The 14213-nt window shown below is 38.5% G+C and overlaps 1 protein-coding gene across 5 annotated transcripts in view; it reads right to left on the reverse strand.

Annotated features, from left to right (window-relative positions):
- The window catches only part of LOC113578894 (dedicator of cytokinesis protein 3-like), a 49765-nt gene that overhangs the window by 24270 nt on the left and 11282 nt on the right, over positions 1 to 14213 (reverse strand). For 3 of the 5 annotated variants that reach the window (XM_035536326.2, XM_035536324.2, XM_081703846.1), the window contains 17 exons: positions 13642 to 13726; positions 11829 to 11870; positions 11576 to 11718; positions 11095 to 11176; positions 10885 to 10945; positions 10135 to 10282; positions 9713 to 9801; positions 9470 to 9595; positions 4212 to 4336; positions 3727 to 3889; positions 3233 to 3339; positions 2160 to 2331; positions 1640 to 1743; positions 1432 to 1515; positions 1004 to 1104; positions 717 to 798; positions 136 to 306 (listed from right to left, as the gene is read on the reverse strand). In XM_035536326.2, coding sequence (XP_035392219.1) covers positions 136 to 306; positions 717 to 798; positions 1004 to 1104; positions 1432 to 1515; positions 1640 to 1743; positions 2160 to 2331; positions 3233 to 3339; positions 3727 to 3889; positions 4212 to 4336; positions 9470 to 9595; positions 9713 to 9801; positions 10135 to 10282; positions 10885 to 10945; positions 11095 to 11176; positions 11576 to 11718; positions 11829 to 11870; positions 13642 to 13726 — 1885 coding nt within the window. Of the gene's footprint in view, positions 1 to 135; positions 307 to 716; positions 799 to 1003; positions 1105 to 1431; positions 1516 to 1639; positions 1744 to 2159; positions 2332 to 3232; positions 3340 to 3726; positions 3890 to 4211; positions 4337 to 9469; positions 9596 to 9712; positions 9802 to 10134; positions 10319 to 10884; positions 10946 to 11094; positions 11177 to 11575; positions 11719 to 11828; positions 11871 to 13641; positions 13727 to 14213 lie in introns of those variants that run through there. The other 2 variants (XM_035536325.2, XM_081703847.1) reach the window with 2 other exon arrangements.

The raw sequence follows: 14213 nt of genomic DNA on the forward strand, positions 1-14213 counted from the left end.
AAGAGGGAGAAGAAGGAGAGGAGATTAAGGAGAAACAGGACAGTGCACAGTGGTACACAATGTGGACCGGGTTGCTGGAAACATGGGTGATTTGGATGGGCATCACCCGTTACGGTGCGGGCGACATTCCGTCACCTGTGTGCAGACTAGTGTCTCGGCGTTGCGGCCGTCCAGGCTGAGCAGGAAGCGGATGGAGTGGAACAGCTCGTGAATGCTGGCTCGGAACTGTTCCTCCTCCAGACCGCAGGTAGCACGCGAGTACAGAACGCGAGACTGGACAATAAACTTAAACAGGTACTCCAGCGCCTAAACCCACACACAGATACACAACTCTTAGAGACTGTGAGTGAAACCTAGAGGCCAGCATGTGTTTAATATCAGGTTGTTTGAAGAACACTAAAATGTACACTATACAGTAAGCATGTGCATAAACTTGCGGTTTTTATGCACAAACGTTTCTAACAGTAATTACATGTCCTGCAGAACTTTACTGGAAAAGAAGGTGTGTCAGAGTGTGTGAGGAAGGCTAACTTTTGATTTCTCCTTATTACAGAATGGACATTCAGTTAATATATTCAGTAATTATTGCATATGTTTCAATTTTTAAGCACATAGTCACAACTGAATTAAGTATGTTATGACTGCCAGCTTTTTGGAAAGCACTGATAAAACTGTAACTAATTATTTTAGTCTCACACACACACACACACACACACCTTCATAGCATCCTGAATGTGGTCCTGACGCACAACCTCAGCAGAGCGATCCATATACCATTTCAGACAGCGGATCAGCTCTCTATACACACACACACACACACACACACACACACACAGAATTTAGAATTTTAAATATATTTTTAATCTAAAAAATACTTTTCATGAATTTGGGGGTTAATTCATCATTATTGTTACACTTTTATATAAAATGAATTTTAATATTCTGTGTAATTATAGGGTAGGATTTCTGTCTCTTTTGCCAGCGTAATTGAAATTTTATTTACTTATAAGCCAGTGCTCCTGCAAACTGGGTGTGTATGTAGGCGTCCATAACTGGGCGAAAATGGTAATATCGTGGATCCCTGAGGAGATTAATGATGAACACCTAAAACACAACAACACACAAAAGACAAATTATATCCTTTGTGAACTATGAGGAGAAAAATTTATATATATATATATATATATATATATATATATATATATATATATATATATATTCATATTCATTCATTCATCCATTTATTTATTTATTTATTTATTTTAGGTTTTATGATGTATGTGTGAAGCTTTGAAGCACTGGATATGCAAATAAAAAAGAGAAACACTTTCATGCACTCGCTCTCTCACACACACACACACACACACACACACACACACACACACACACACACACACACACACACACACACACATTTCTAACATTTCTTACCAGTGACTGAAACACTAGTGGTCCATATTTGTCAATGTTGTCATCAAGCAGAGAAAATAGTGTATCCAGTACATCTTGAAGGAACTGCATGCAAAACACATTCCATAATTTTCACATGTCAGGGAGTGTATTGAATATCCATGTAATAAGGACGTGTGAGCATGTGTGTATGCGTGTGTGTGTGTGTGTGTGTGTGTGTTTGCAGCACCTGCACCTTTACAATTTCCTCTCCACTGATAAGTCGTAGGCGACCAAGCACATCCAGAACTCTCTCAGGATTAGCCTTCCATTTTAGCAAGGTCAGAAGGTCCACTGTAGGTCCACACACACACACACACACACACACACACACACACACACACACACACACACAGATGCATATATATAAAAATCAACCCTAACTGACAAACTGACATTATTTTGCTGCTTTGCATGTGCATCTGCACATGTGTGTGTGTATTTGTGTGTCTGTGTGTGCATGCGTATGTATGTGTGTGCACGTGTGTGTGTGTATGTGTGTGTGTCTTTGTGTGTACGTGTGTGTGCGTGCGTACGTATCTGTGTGTGTGCGCGCGTACGTACGCGTGTGCGTGCGTATGTACGTGTGTGTGTGTGTGTGTGTGTGCATGCGTATGTATGTGTGTGTGTCTGTGTGTGCATGCGTATGTATGTGTGTGTGTGTGTGTGTGTGTGTGTGTGTGTGTGTGTGTGCGTGCATGTGAGTTCACCGTTTTGCGTAAGCTTTGTGGATGCCAGTAAGGTGCTGATGCAGAAGCTCTCCTTATTACTGCGCTGGAATGGCAGTGAAGCTGGGACAGCGGGGCAGCTGTTCAGGTCTGCCTTACAACACGGCATACTCAAATACAGCCCCTGATTACTGAACGTAGTGTTCTCATCACACTGCAGAGCGATACACACAGAATGAGACAGACAGAGAAAGAGAAAAAGGAAAAACAAGAGAGAAATAATCTTACATTTACATAATGTACATGTAACATAATGTAAATGTTACATAATGTAAATGTAAAAAATGTAAATGTAAGAAATAAATAATTTAATACTTCAAAAGCTGTTCATAAGATAATTCTATTAATTCTATTTTTTTATGCTTTCAGTTTAAAAACTACTGAATTGAATGGGGGGTTTCAGAACTTTGAGTTCAAAGTGCTACTAGTAATCCTCTAAATGACTAGAAATGTGGAAATTTCTTTGGAAATGTGGTAAGATTGACATTGATTGACATGACAGAAACTGGGCCCACAAAGAGCAGCCAAACAGTTTACATACTTTATCTCAATCTTGTCAAAAATCTCCCATGTTTTGTAACTGGATCTGTACTGCTACCACTCTCAGCTACAGTGTTATTGCTATGTTACCATGGCTACAACAGACTAACCACTGTAGCAGCCACTGGGCTGGCTGTTACAAAACTAGGGTAAAAAAAAGATATAATTAGTTTTAGTTCTGGAGACACTTTGTGCATGAACACATGCTGTGTATTGATTGCACTCTCAGAGCTTTTGTAACCAGCAGTATTAAGTGTTTTAAGGCCCAGGATGGCAACAGAACGAACAAACAGAAGCTGTCGCTTTTATGCAGAGACTAAACAATTGATGGTTAAATGCCTTACTTAGAGGCCCAACGGTGACAGCTTGACAGTGGTGGGGGGCTTGAATTAGTAACCTCCTGATTACTAGTCAAGTACCTTAACCACTGTGCTACCACTTTCCCCAACAATAGCCTTAATATTTAAGCCTTACACAGGTGCGTGTGTGTGTGCGCGCGTGTGTGTCTGACTGACCTTGTACACATAAAGCTCATGGCATTCATCTCCTAAGGTGGTTCCATCCTCCCTCATGAGTGGAGTGAAGGAGAATCCAAAAAGCTTCTTCTCCCCTTTATCTTTAGCTTAAAGCAAGTGCAATAAAGAAAAAAAAAAAGGTTTACTGACAGGGTGACTAAAACAGAAAGGAATGTATGTGCCATGGCACAAGGTGATTTTTTTGAGGTGTGAATAGCTTTAAATATAAAACATAAAAATGTCTGATTCTGTATTTGCTATATAAGCTTTCTCATTGCCCCATTTTGAAACAAATATGACTGGAGACATCTGGTTCAGGGACTCAGGTAAAAAATACTCAGAGTTTTATTTATTATGTTATTAGTTTTATTAGTTATTAGATGTATTAGTTATTAGTTTTATTAGTTATTTAGTATGTTGCACAAAATACTGTGTAAAGTAGGTTGGAGAGGAATATACAATTTCTGAAAAGGTTAAGTATAGAGGTCACTTACTGGAGCAGTGTCTGAACTCAAAGCGTAGGTGCGAACCACGGAAGCGTTCAATAGGAATGGGCAGTTTGAGGCTCTCATTCCAGCGAGGACTGTTATTGTGGTAGAGCACAAAGGAGCGATGTTCACTAACATTTGGCTCTCCACAGCCCACGCTTATACACTCCTGGGTGGGGGACAGTGAGAGAAAGAGAGAGAAAGAGCAAGTGAGAGAGAGAGAGAGAGAGAGAGAGAGACAAAGAATACATAACCTATATAACCTCCCCATCTTCAGGACACATACACACACACACACACACACACACACACACACACACACACACACACACACATATATCATTGTATATGTGTATTTGTGACCTCCAGCTACACTGACGAAGATAAGTACAGGACACCTCCTCACGTTAGTGTGTGATGTTAGCAAACACCTTTTCTCTGAAATTTCACACACACATACACACACACAGTCATGTGCGTCGGAGGCTCACCTTAAGCGTTTCTCCATCCGCATACAGGACGCACACTGTCACCTCAATATTCTTCTGCACACTCTTCCCTCCTCTCTCAAAGTCACCTCGCTCCAGCGTCAGATACAGATCATTTCGGTTGTCCCCTACACAAGTATGTTCACACACACACGCACATGCGCACACCCACAAAGTTTGAGGTTTTTTCCTGAATATTTGTTATTAATCCTTATCCTAAAGCATTGCATCTTTATAAACCTGAAGTGAGTGGATGACAACAACTGTTAATTCTTTATGAAAGTTATGGTCTATGTCATGCAAAAAGGATAAGTACATAATACATAATACAATACATAATTCAAATGAAACATTTATATATACACTACATATAAATTCTCCCACTTATTTGGTAAATTAGACATATCAAAGAGCAAACGTTTCCTGTAATTTTTTATCTGTGTCTCCAGCTCCACTGTGATAACTCATAACTATAGATATTTATAACCCAATGGGATAAGGAGATGAAAAGGCCAGAAGAGCTTCTCACATCACAGACTGTGTGTAGGTTCGTTGAAGGGGAGTACATTGCCTCTGTCTATAAGCACTGTGGAACTGGTTTATTGGATGGTCTTAACACATGTGTGACCACGCGTGCACGCGCACACACACGCACACATATACTATATTTACAATGTACATAATGTATGTAATGTACTAATAATATTGAATCTGACAGTATTTATTTTTCCACTCTTTACTTCTTTGCATCCTATTGCCTCTTCTAGTCGTGAAATCACTGAGAAATAGCTGTAAAAAAGATGTTCTTGATATTATGTCCACCACGCACCTACCATGTTCTGTCTCCACCCTGTCTTGTTCTGTTCTCCCTGCCCTTTATTATGTTCAATTTTGTTTTTGTTATCTTTTCATTAGTTCATCAGTGCACTTCTGTTTGACTTTGCTGGGTCTTGTTAGTTGAATTTTGTTCATCGTGTCTCCCTCACACTCACCTCCTGCTTTAGCATTACTGGACTTTTACATTCATACAAGCAATTACCCAAACACAGCTGCCATGAAAATTTGTTTCTCATGTGCATCTAGAATGGCTAAAGGACATATTTCTGAAGAGAACAGATGGTTAGATAAGATCAGATAAGACTTTACTAACAAAAGAGAAGAAAGGAAATTATATATATATATATATATATATATATATATATATATATATATATATATATATATGGGTACTTCAAAATTTGTGAGAATTTGTGAACCCTCTAAAAGTATGACCTAAAACAATCAGACTTTCACACAAGTCATAAATGCAGATCAAGAGAAGCCAATTAAATAGATGGGACAAAGATGATGTTTTGATCATGTATTCATTGAGGAAGAATTTACAATATTACACATATATGAGTAGCAAATGTCTTTTTTTCTCTCCTCCATCTCTGTCATTGTAAAACGACCTTGTGTCTGTGAAAGGTGCTATATAAACTTAACTTATTATTATTATATTAACATGAACCTCTAGGATTAACAGTAATCTGAAGGTGAAATTTGAATCAATCAATTGGATGCCAAACATATATGAATGGATGAGTTTTTATTTAAAGAACAGGGACCTATCAAAATCTGATCTTCACAACATGTTGTATCATGGCATAAATAAAGGAGATTTCTAAGGACCTCCGAAAAAAAAAAAGAATTGTTGATGCTCATCAAGCTGGAGAAGGTTCAAAAACCATCTCTAAAGGGGTTAGACAGATTGAAGAAATTCAAGAGCATTGTTATCTTCCCTAGGAGTAGTTAACAAAGGTCACTCCAAGAGCATCCAAGATCCAATAAAAGCCAGAAGGTTACTGGAAAAATGTTCTATGGCTGGATGATACCAAAATAGAACTTTTTGGTTGAAATGACAAGCATTCTGTTTGGAGAAAGGAAAGCACTGCATTCCAACCTTATCCCATTTGTGAAACACGATGTTGGGCCTGTTTCGATGCAAGTGGGCCAGGGCGGCTTGCTATCACTGATGGAGTAGTGAATTCTGAATTATACCAGCGAATTCTAAGATCTGGTAAGGACACCAGTCCGTGAACTGACTCTGAAGAGAAAGTGGGTCATACATCAAGACAACGACCCTAAGCACACACTGCAGTACCAAAGAATGATTAAAGATGAATAAAAATAATGTTTTACAATGGCCAAGTCAGAGTCCTGACCCTAATCCAGTAGAAATGTTGTAGAAGGACCTGAAGCAAGCAATTAATGTGAGGAAATTCATGAACATGCCAGAGTTGAAGCTCTTCTGTACAGAGGAATGGGCTAAAGTTTCTCCAAGCCAATGTGCAAGTCCATTACAGGAAATGTAATTTCCCCATTATTGAACATGGGGTCAAACCAGATACTGACAGCAAAGGTCTACACACTTTTGCCGCTCACAGATATATTATACTGGATCATTTTCCTCAATAAATAAATTACCAAGTATAATATTTTTGTCTGATTTTTAAAATGTTCCCTTATATCTCCTTTTTATTGTGAAAGTCTAATGATCCTTTTGGTTACATGTATGCAGAAATATAGGAATATGAAATATAGAAAAAAGGAAATATAGAAAACTTTCAAATAACTTAAAATTTTTTTAAACATAATTTAATTGGGGTGCCTAAGAGTTTTGCATGGTGCTACATATATGTTTATATATGTGTGTGTGTGTGTGTGTGTGTGTGTGTGTGTGTGTGTGTGTGTGTGTGTGTGTGTGTAACTTGTAGTGGTGGGCCCTCACTCCATGCACTACAATGCTTATCTGAGCCTACCCCAAGCCTGCCAGAGCTCAACATGGTGCTGAATCCATGGCAGGATCAACGGGTTCACCACCTTTGCTGTTGGACTGCTGCCCAAGCATGTGTGAGAGGGCAGGGATTCCCATTCATCCATGGCTGGCAGCCACTAATGAGAACAGTTGGCCTGGAGCAGGAGCAGCATAAAAAGTAACCGCCGGCCTCAGTCAGGGAGATCCGTGGAAGAGGAAATCCACTAAAACCTCTTTAGCTCTTTTTGTTATTAGGTACAACTTCAGACACAAAGCCAGAGATGATCATGCCACTGCTGAAATCCAGGATCATCCATTATTCTGCCCCCAACTGCACTCAAACTCTGCCCCTTTTGCCTAGGTTACTCAAAAGGACCCAGTCTGCACTCTGCTGGGAGAGTCTCTAATAACGTTTTTTTCTGACACCTTCAGGTAGCTGCTTACCGCCCTGCATGAGAGCGTTTATATGAAGGTGGTTTACTTTAATACACTGTCTGGATTAATAAACTCACACTTCCTGAGTATGTGTGTCTATGTATGTGTGGCCAGAACATCAAGTGCACCCCATTACAATGTACAAAAACAGAAGTTGCTGATACTAATCTATGTTCATACTTGCGTGTGTGTGTGTCTCTGTGTGTGTGTGTGTTGTGAAAGCTCTAAAAAAACATGCAGAATGTTAATCTTAAAGGCCGTTAAGCACAGTTTAACACAATCACAGCCCTAATGTGTTTCAAACATTAGCACCTTCCACTATTAGCACTCCAGGGCCAACAAGTTAATGGGTGACACTGTAGCAAAGCTCTGAAAACCTCTCCAAAAACTGAGTAATACACATGCACAAATCTGTATTTATTTTTTTTTTTACTTTTTTCACTTCTGATTTCATTACAATAATTTCATTTTCCCATAACGATGTGGCGCTCCATATCTGCCTGTGGATTGGCCGCAGGCTGTCAGAAGTCTGCTTGTTTTTGCAGAGCCCTCATTTGTCCCAGGCCCCTCCCATTACTCAGTAATGCTCTCCTTATTACTCTATTCACTGTACATCCGTGACTGTGGATGCTGACTAACAATGATCCTTTAACAATCCTTTCATCCCTTAATTGGATATCTACATATTAGTGGATTGCACCACCATTGGTGGCAAACCTTCCCAAAACGTTCCCAAAAAGTGCCAGAGGCAGAACAATCACAGAGAGCAGAGGATGACTTAGACCAGTCTCATTTGTAGTGTTCTAGCCTCCTGAAAAGCTAAACACACAGCCTTGCCCATTTAGTGCAGGGTTTATCTATTTGACTTTACATTTGATCTTATGCACTATAATATAATGGAATAATGCTAATATTAGCATAAAGAGAAATAATGAAGTATTAAATGTGTGGTATATGGTGTACATTATAACTGTATATTTTAGCATAGAAATAGCAGAACACACGGACTGTCTTAAATAAGCTGTTTTTTTAGCTTTCATATTCAACTATGTGCTACCTTTTATATTCTCTGAGTATTTAGAAACTATAATGTGTGTCTAAAAACCTTAAAGTGAGTGCATATATATATATATATATATATATATATATATATATATATATATATATATGAGTTACAAAGAACATATATATATATATATATATATATATATATATATATATATATATATATATATATATATATATATATATATATATATATATATATATATATATATACATATATATATATATATATATATATATATATATATATATATATATATGAGTTACAAAGAACATATATATATATATATATGTTCTTTGTAACTCAAATTGCAGTTCAGTACAACAAAGACAAGAGTGTTGCAATAAATCTGCAGGTCACTGTCACTCATTTCTTATTTCAGGTCATTTCTAAAAGCATGCTACCTCGACCCTGTGATTAAGAATGTTAGGAAATTTACTAGTGCACCACTGACATCATATATTAGTCTCTGTATTTTGCTGGTCTATTTTATTATTTTCATTTTCATATTTGTCACAATACCAGCACCCTTGGCTGAATCCTAGTGAACCATTCTGAAAGTAGAAATGCATGTACATGGTGAAAAAGTGTGACTTTGGCAGGTAACACAAATTAACATTACACTTAAAGGAGCAATACATTATTTTTTCCAATGATTCCTCTTCACAATATGAAAGCCATTAAACTGCCATGTACAGGATAGGAGGTTTCACATATTCTGCACTAAATCTGTTTTGAACAGTGCCACTTCCATGTGGGGGACTCTATGGAACATAAACTGGTTCATTTACGGACTACAAACCAACTTGAGTCTTCATTTCAAATGAGTAGAACCTTATAGAAAAGAAAATAAAAAATCTATAATCACTTTCATAAATACTGATTGTTAGTTTATGGTGGTAAAAAATAAACTGTTCCTTTAATCATCACCTAACGAAATCACCATCACCTAACACATCTTACCTGGTAGTATTACATCTGGGAATCCCAGTTTGCGTGCGAGCGTTACACCTCTACTGAACATTATATGATTTTCTCTCCGCAGTGTGTCTAGATCCCCACGGAACAACTGCAGCGATACAATGAGACCTAAGGAAGAGACAAAGGGTGTTTCCATGTTTCCCTGCAATCTATTACGGCATCTACAGTAACATTTATATGGCAAGTTATTTTCTCTTTTGCTGACACTAGAAGCAGAATGATTACCATAATTGGTGCTAGGGGCAGAGTATTTAGTGCTGGACTTCCGTATGATGTTCTCGTGGATCTGATACCACTCGCTTTCATTATTACAGCTAGGGAGGTGAGAGATATTGGGCATGAGAGGAAAGCTCTTACAATGGTACGCACTCACGCACACACACACGTTCATACACACTCACGCACACACGCTCCCATGCGCGCACACACACACGCATACACATGCGCACAAGTGCACACGTGCGCACACACACACACACACACACACACACACACACACACACACACACACACACACACACACGCACACGCACACGCATACACACGCGCACACGCGCACACGCGCACACACACACACACACACACACACACACGCACACGCACACGCACACGCACACGCACATCCATATACACACCAATATACTCACGTGTAGATTTTAAGCACAAAGTCCTTTTCCTCTTTGGGATCTGTGATGGAACTGAAGACATCGGTCATGGCCAGGGCAGCACAGCCATACGGCCGCCTGTACTGCACATGTGGCGGTCCCTTCTTTGAGTCGTTTAGCAACATCCGACCTTCATAGCCACGTCAGACACAAACAGACAACCACCCTCAAAAATAGCATAACAGAATATCATATCATAAAAAATATGTTAAGTATAACATGAGTATAACTATTTGGACAGTGATGCACAATGTACCAACAAGCTGTCTTTGACAGACCAAATGTTTTGGCTGTATCTGATGTACTCTGTTTTGTCACCCTCATAACTTCTCATTCAACAGAAAACAGCAACAGAATCGAAGTGGAAATGCCATATGTATAATTAAATGACTGGCCTTCTATTAGTGTTACACAGCTGGTAAATGACTAACTATGACTATCACTATGTATAAAACTATTTTAATGCCTGCATAATTTATTCAACATAGATATATGTATCCTTGAATTCAAGCTAAGTGTATTTTAACTTAATGATCAAAGTATCATTTTGAATACAGTTTTCTGAAGTAAAGGGTTGGTACAACAAAACAAATGTATCACTGCCAAAATATAGACTGCATAATATAAGGAATTTATATATATATATATATATATATATATATATATATATATATATATATAAAATAAAATAGGGACTGCTACTGTTTGAAAAAAATAATCTCGAGTACTTACCAGTTCTAATAACATGTGCAACAATATAGAGCTCTTTTTTGAGATCTTTTGTGCTCAGATCCTAGACCAAAAGTTTTGGCAAAATAAGAGCATCACAATCAAAATAGAAAATATTAATGTATACCTATCGTTTACTATTTTTTATAAAAAACACAATCCAGACAATTTACACTCTAATTCCCATACAGTATTACTGAGACATTTTCTTACCATAAAAAGAGCACAGAGTCTGTCCACTTTTTCTGGGTTCTGTGCGCCACCGTTTTTATTCAGCTTCACCAGAAATCTTTCACTGAATACCATGAACAAGGAAACAAACACAGCTTGTAGAGGTTACGTGGTGGTCAGCCACCGCAAGCTCTGCAGATAATGTCTGGAAGCGAAAAATAAATATACTAGTAAAGCAAAGCAGGATATTGTTCTATCCTGCTCCGCTAGCGGGGTGGGAGCTGTGGGGGGTCTGACATGCTGGACTGCACCATCTGCTGAAACTGTATGCGAGTAGTTGTTATGCACTAATAATTAAAGAACAGATTTGCATGCATCCTCTCTGTTGCCACTCATGCCAAATTAATTCCACGAGTTCCAATGATTTCAAACAGGCTTCCGCACTATGCTACAAAATCTACCACACTGCCTGCCTTCGTCAGGCTACATGTTCGCCATGTGCTTGTGCATCTGTGGGTCTAACCTGATGTATCTGTTCTCCCGGACATCATAGAGACTGAAAAGCACCTCTGTGTCTTCATTGATGCTGTTGTATGTGAAGCTTTTCAGGTTGAGAAATAGATGGTGAGCGACTGGTGCCCGGCAGCCATCACCATGACGCTGGCCCTGTAAACATTTAAACTAACATTTGAACAGATTTCTGATTGTGAAGCTTTCTTTTGTAAACAGCATTTTGATATTAACGTGAAGTAGTCTTAGTGTTAGTGAGTTCAAACCTGTACTGCACTTGACTGACCACAATGCCTGCTGGAGGTATGCTGTGGAATGTATAAACAGAAAGGAAAATAATGTTTTATTTAATGTTTAGGTAGTCTGAGCATGGAGCTTCTAGTTTCTATATGTTCGGCAAGAAACATGTTCTGTTAAAACACACTCACACACACTCATCCACACATACAGCTTGAGAGGACTTTGATAAAAGGATGATACCATTTTCTCAGGATGAATGAATTTGGAAGCAAAAGTGATTTTGGCAAATAAATAAATAAATATTAGCAGGGCTGATCATTATAGCATGGAGAAATATTGGATATTGTTTTGGCAAAGGAAAGGTTTTAGCAGACTGATCAATTTAGCAGACTCAAGGGGAAATACTGTTGCAAAATTCTGAGACAAATGCCAACATAAAACTGTGCGACTGAATTTTATAGCAGTAGCTGCTTCTAGTGAAAACATGACGGAGTGTGACTGTTAGAGGGGAATAATTGTTAAAATAATTGTTTTTAATTTTACTTGATAGGAACATTTTTATTTACTTGATAGGCAAGGAACACAAAACACCATAATAACAACCCTGCACAGTGTTATGACTGGGCTTTGCGTGGTAGATTCGATCATCTTCTGCTTTACTATAGTATATCCCAATTATATTAGTTCATTTTCAAGCTCAGTTGCTCCCAAGCAGTCTTTTTGCTAAATGCATTGCAGCTGCTGCATTACAAAACATTATAGCCAGTAAAATAAAGTTAAAATAATTCTAAAGTCATGCATGTAATTCATTAGTGGGCTTGTGTAATTCATAGTGGACTCAAAACAGGGAATGAAAATATATACAAAAATAAAATACTTGTGTCTTTCATTCTTACAGCATTAACTGCAAAGTCTGGAATGTGCAATTACATGTATGCACCACAGTCACTTTCGGTTGTGGGAAAGATGTGTATACATAGCTGCAGCTTGCCAGTGGGAGTTTGCTTGGGCTTTGCCTGTATGTGAAGTGTATCTGAACTTGAATTTAGTCTTTCCCGATTCACCTGCGAGTCCTCTCCTGCTCTGCCTTCACCTCGGACCTGTTTACCTATGTGTTGACATCACTTTTTTCTATTGTCTTGCCCGCCGGTGTGGTTTTGCTGAAATACTATCACTTCCACAAATGGTATTGAGTGTCTGTAGTCTGTCTAATGTGGTGGGTCCTCTGAGGGTTTGTGTGGGCTTCCTAGTGATCTTTTGGGTTTTGGGTTTTAGATGCTGCTCTGGTTTTTGATCTACGCTAATAAAAATTGTCATGTGCTCCCTCTAATGTAAGACATGTGTCTTCTTAGTTTGGTATTAGTATTCAGTGACAGATAACAAACAGTATTTAAGATATGCCAGTTTGTATTTTTTTTTTTTTTTACATTTACAGCATTTGGCAGATGATCTTGGCAGACCAGAGTGAGTGTTCTCTCTTGGGAATCCAACCCACAACCTTGATGTTGCTAGCACCTTGGTCTCTCTGCATGGGATCTTTAACTTCAGTGCATTGCTGCACTATCAATTCTTTAAAAATACAACTGTAATATACAATTACAAAAAATACAGTTCTCAGAACAGCTGAGGCCATTTCTCTTTCTGAAAGTCTTTCTATGTAATCTTTTTTCTGCATGTGTAGTAATCACACCAAAGGGAGATTATTGGTAATATTAATAAGAAGAATAATGCTCGTGCACACACAAAAAAACCACCCTGCTCCCACATAACATTCTAAACCTGCTGCACATATGTTCTCATGCAAGTACAATCTGTTGGACAGCTTTGCCAGTCACTCACCATCTTGTAAAGGTCAGATACACTGAACTGGTCTGGATCCACCATCTCAAACTCTTTCCTAGGCACGAGGTCTAAACCCAAGTGTCTATAATAAAGGAGAGGAAAAAAGGCAGGTAGCAGGATTCCAGTTACTCAGAGCACAACAAATGAACATTTTCTCAGCTGTGAAATGACAGGTTGAATAATGAATAAATGGGAAATTTAAGTATATCCCAGACTTTCATTTTAATGAGATATGATGAAGATTTTGGGCTCCAAAGTGGGACAGATCAATTATTCAGCTCAGATCAGGGGTTTGAATCCCAGCTGTGCTCTTTGCTTTCTGTATCAAATTCTATGTGGTTCTCTAAAATGCAGGGGACTTAAGCAAGAATAATAAAAAAAACAAAACACAGGGACTACTTTTCTGTTGCTAAGCAATGCAGCAGATTCAGAGCATCAGCGTGCACCTCAAAGCATGTTAAACTGCTCCACAGAGTTGCACAAGCATAGAAGAGATGTTGACGAGATGCTATGACATCCTTCGGAGTGGTCATGCTGACATATGATAATGAATGTCCCTCTATGCTTCC

Source organism: Electrophorus electricus, chromosome 20 (assembly GCF_041902795.1).
Source record: "Electrophorus electricus isolate QZ-2024a chromosome 20, ASM4190279v1, whole genome shotgun sequence".
Classification (NCBI taxonomy): Eukaryota; Metazoa; Chordata; class Actinopteri; order Gymnotiformes; family Gymnotidae; genus Electrophorus; species Electrophorus electricus.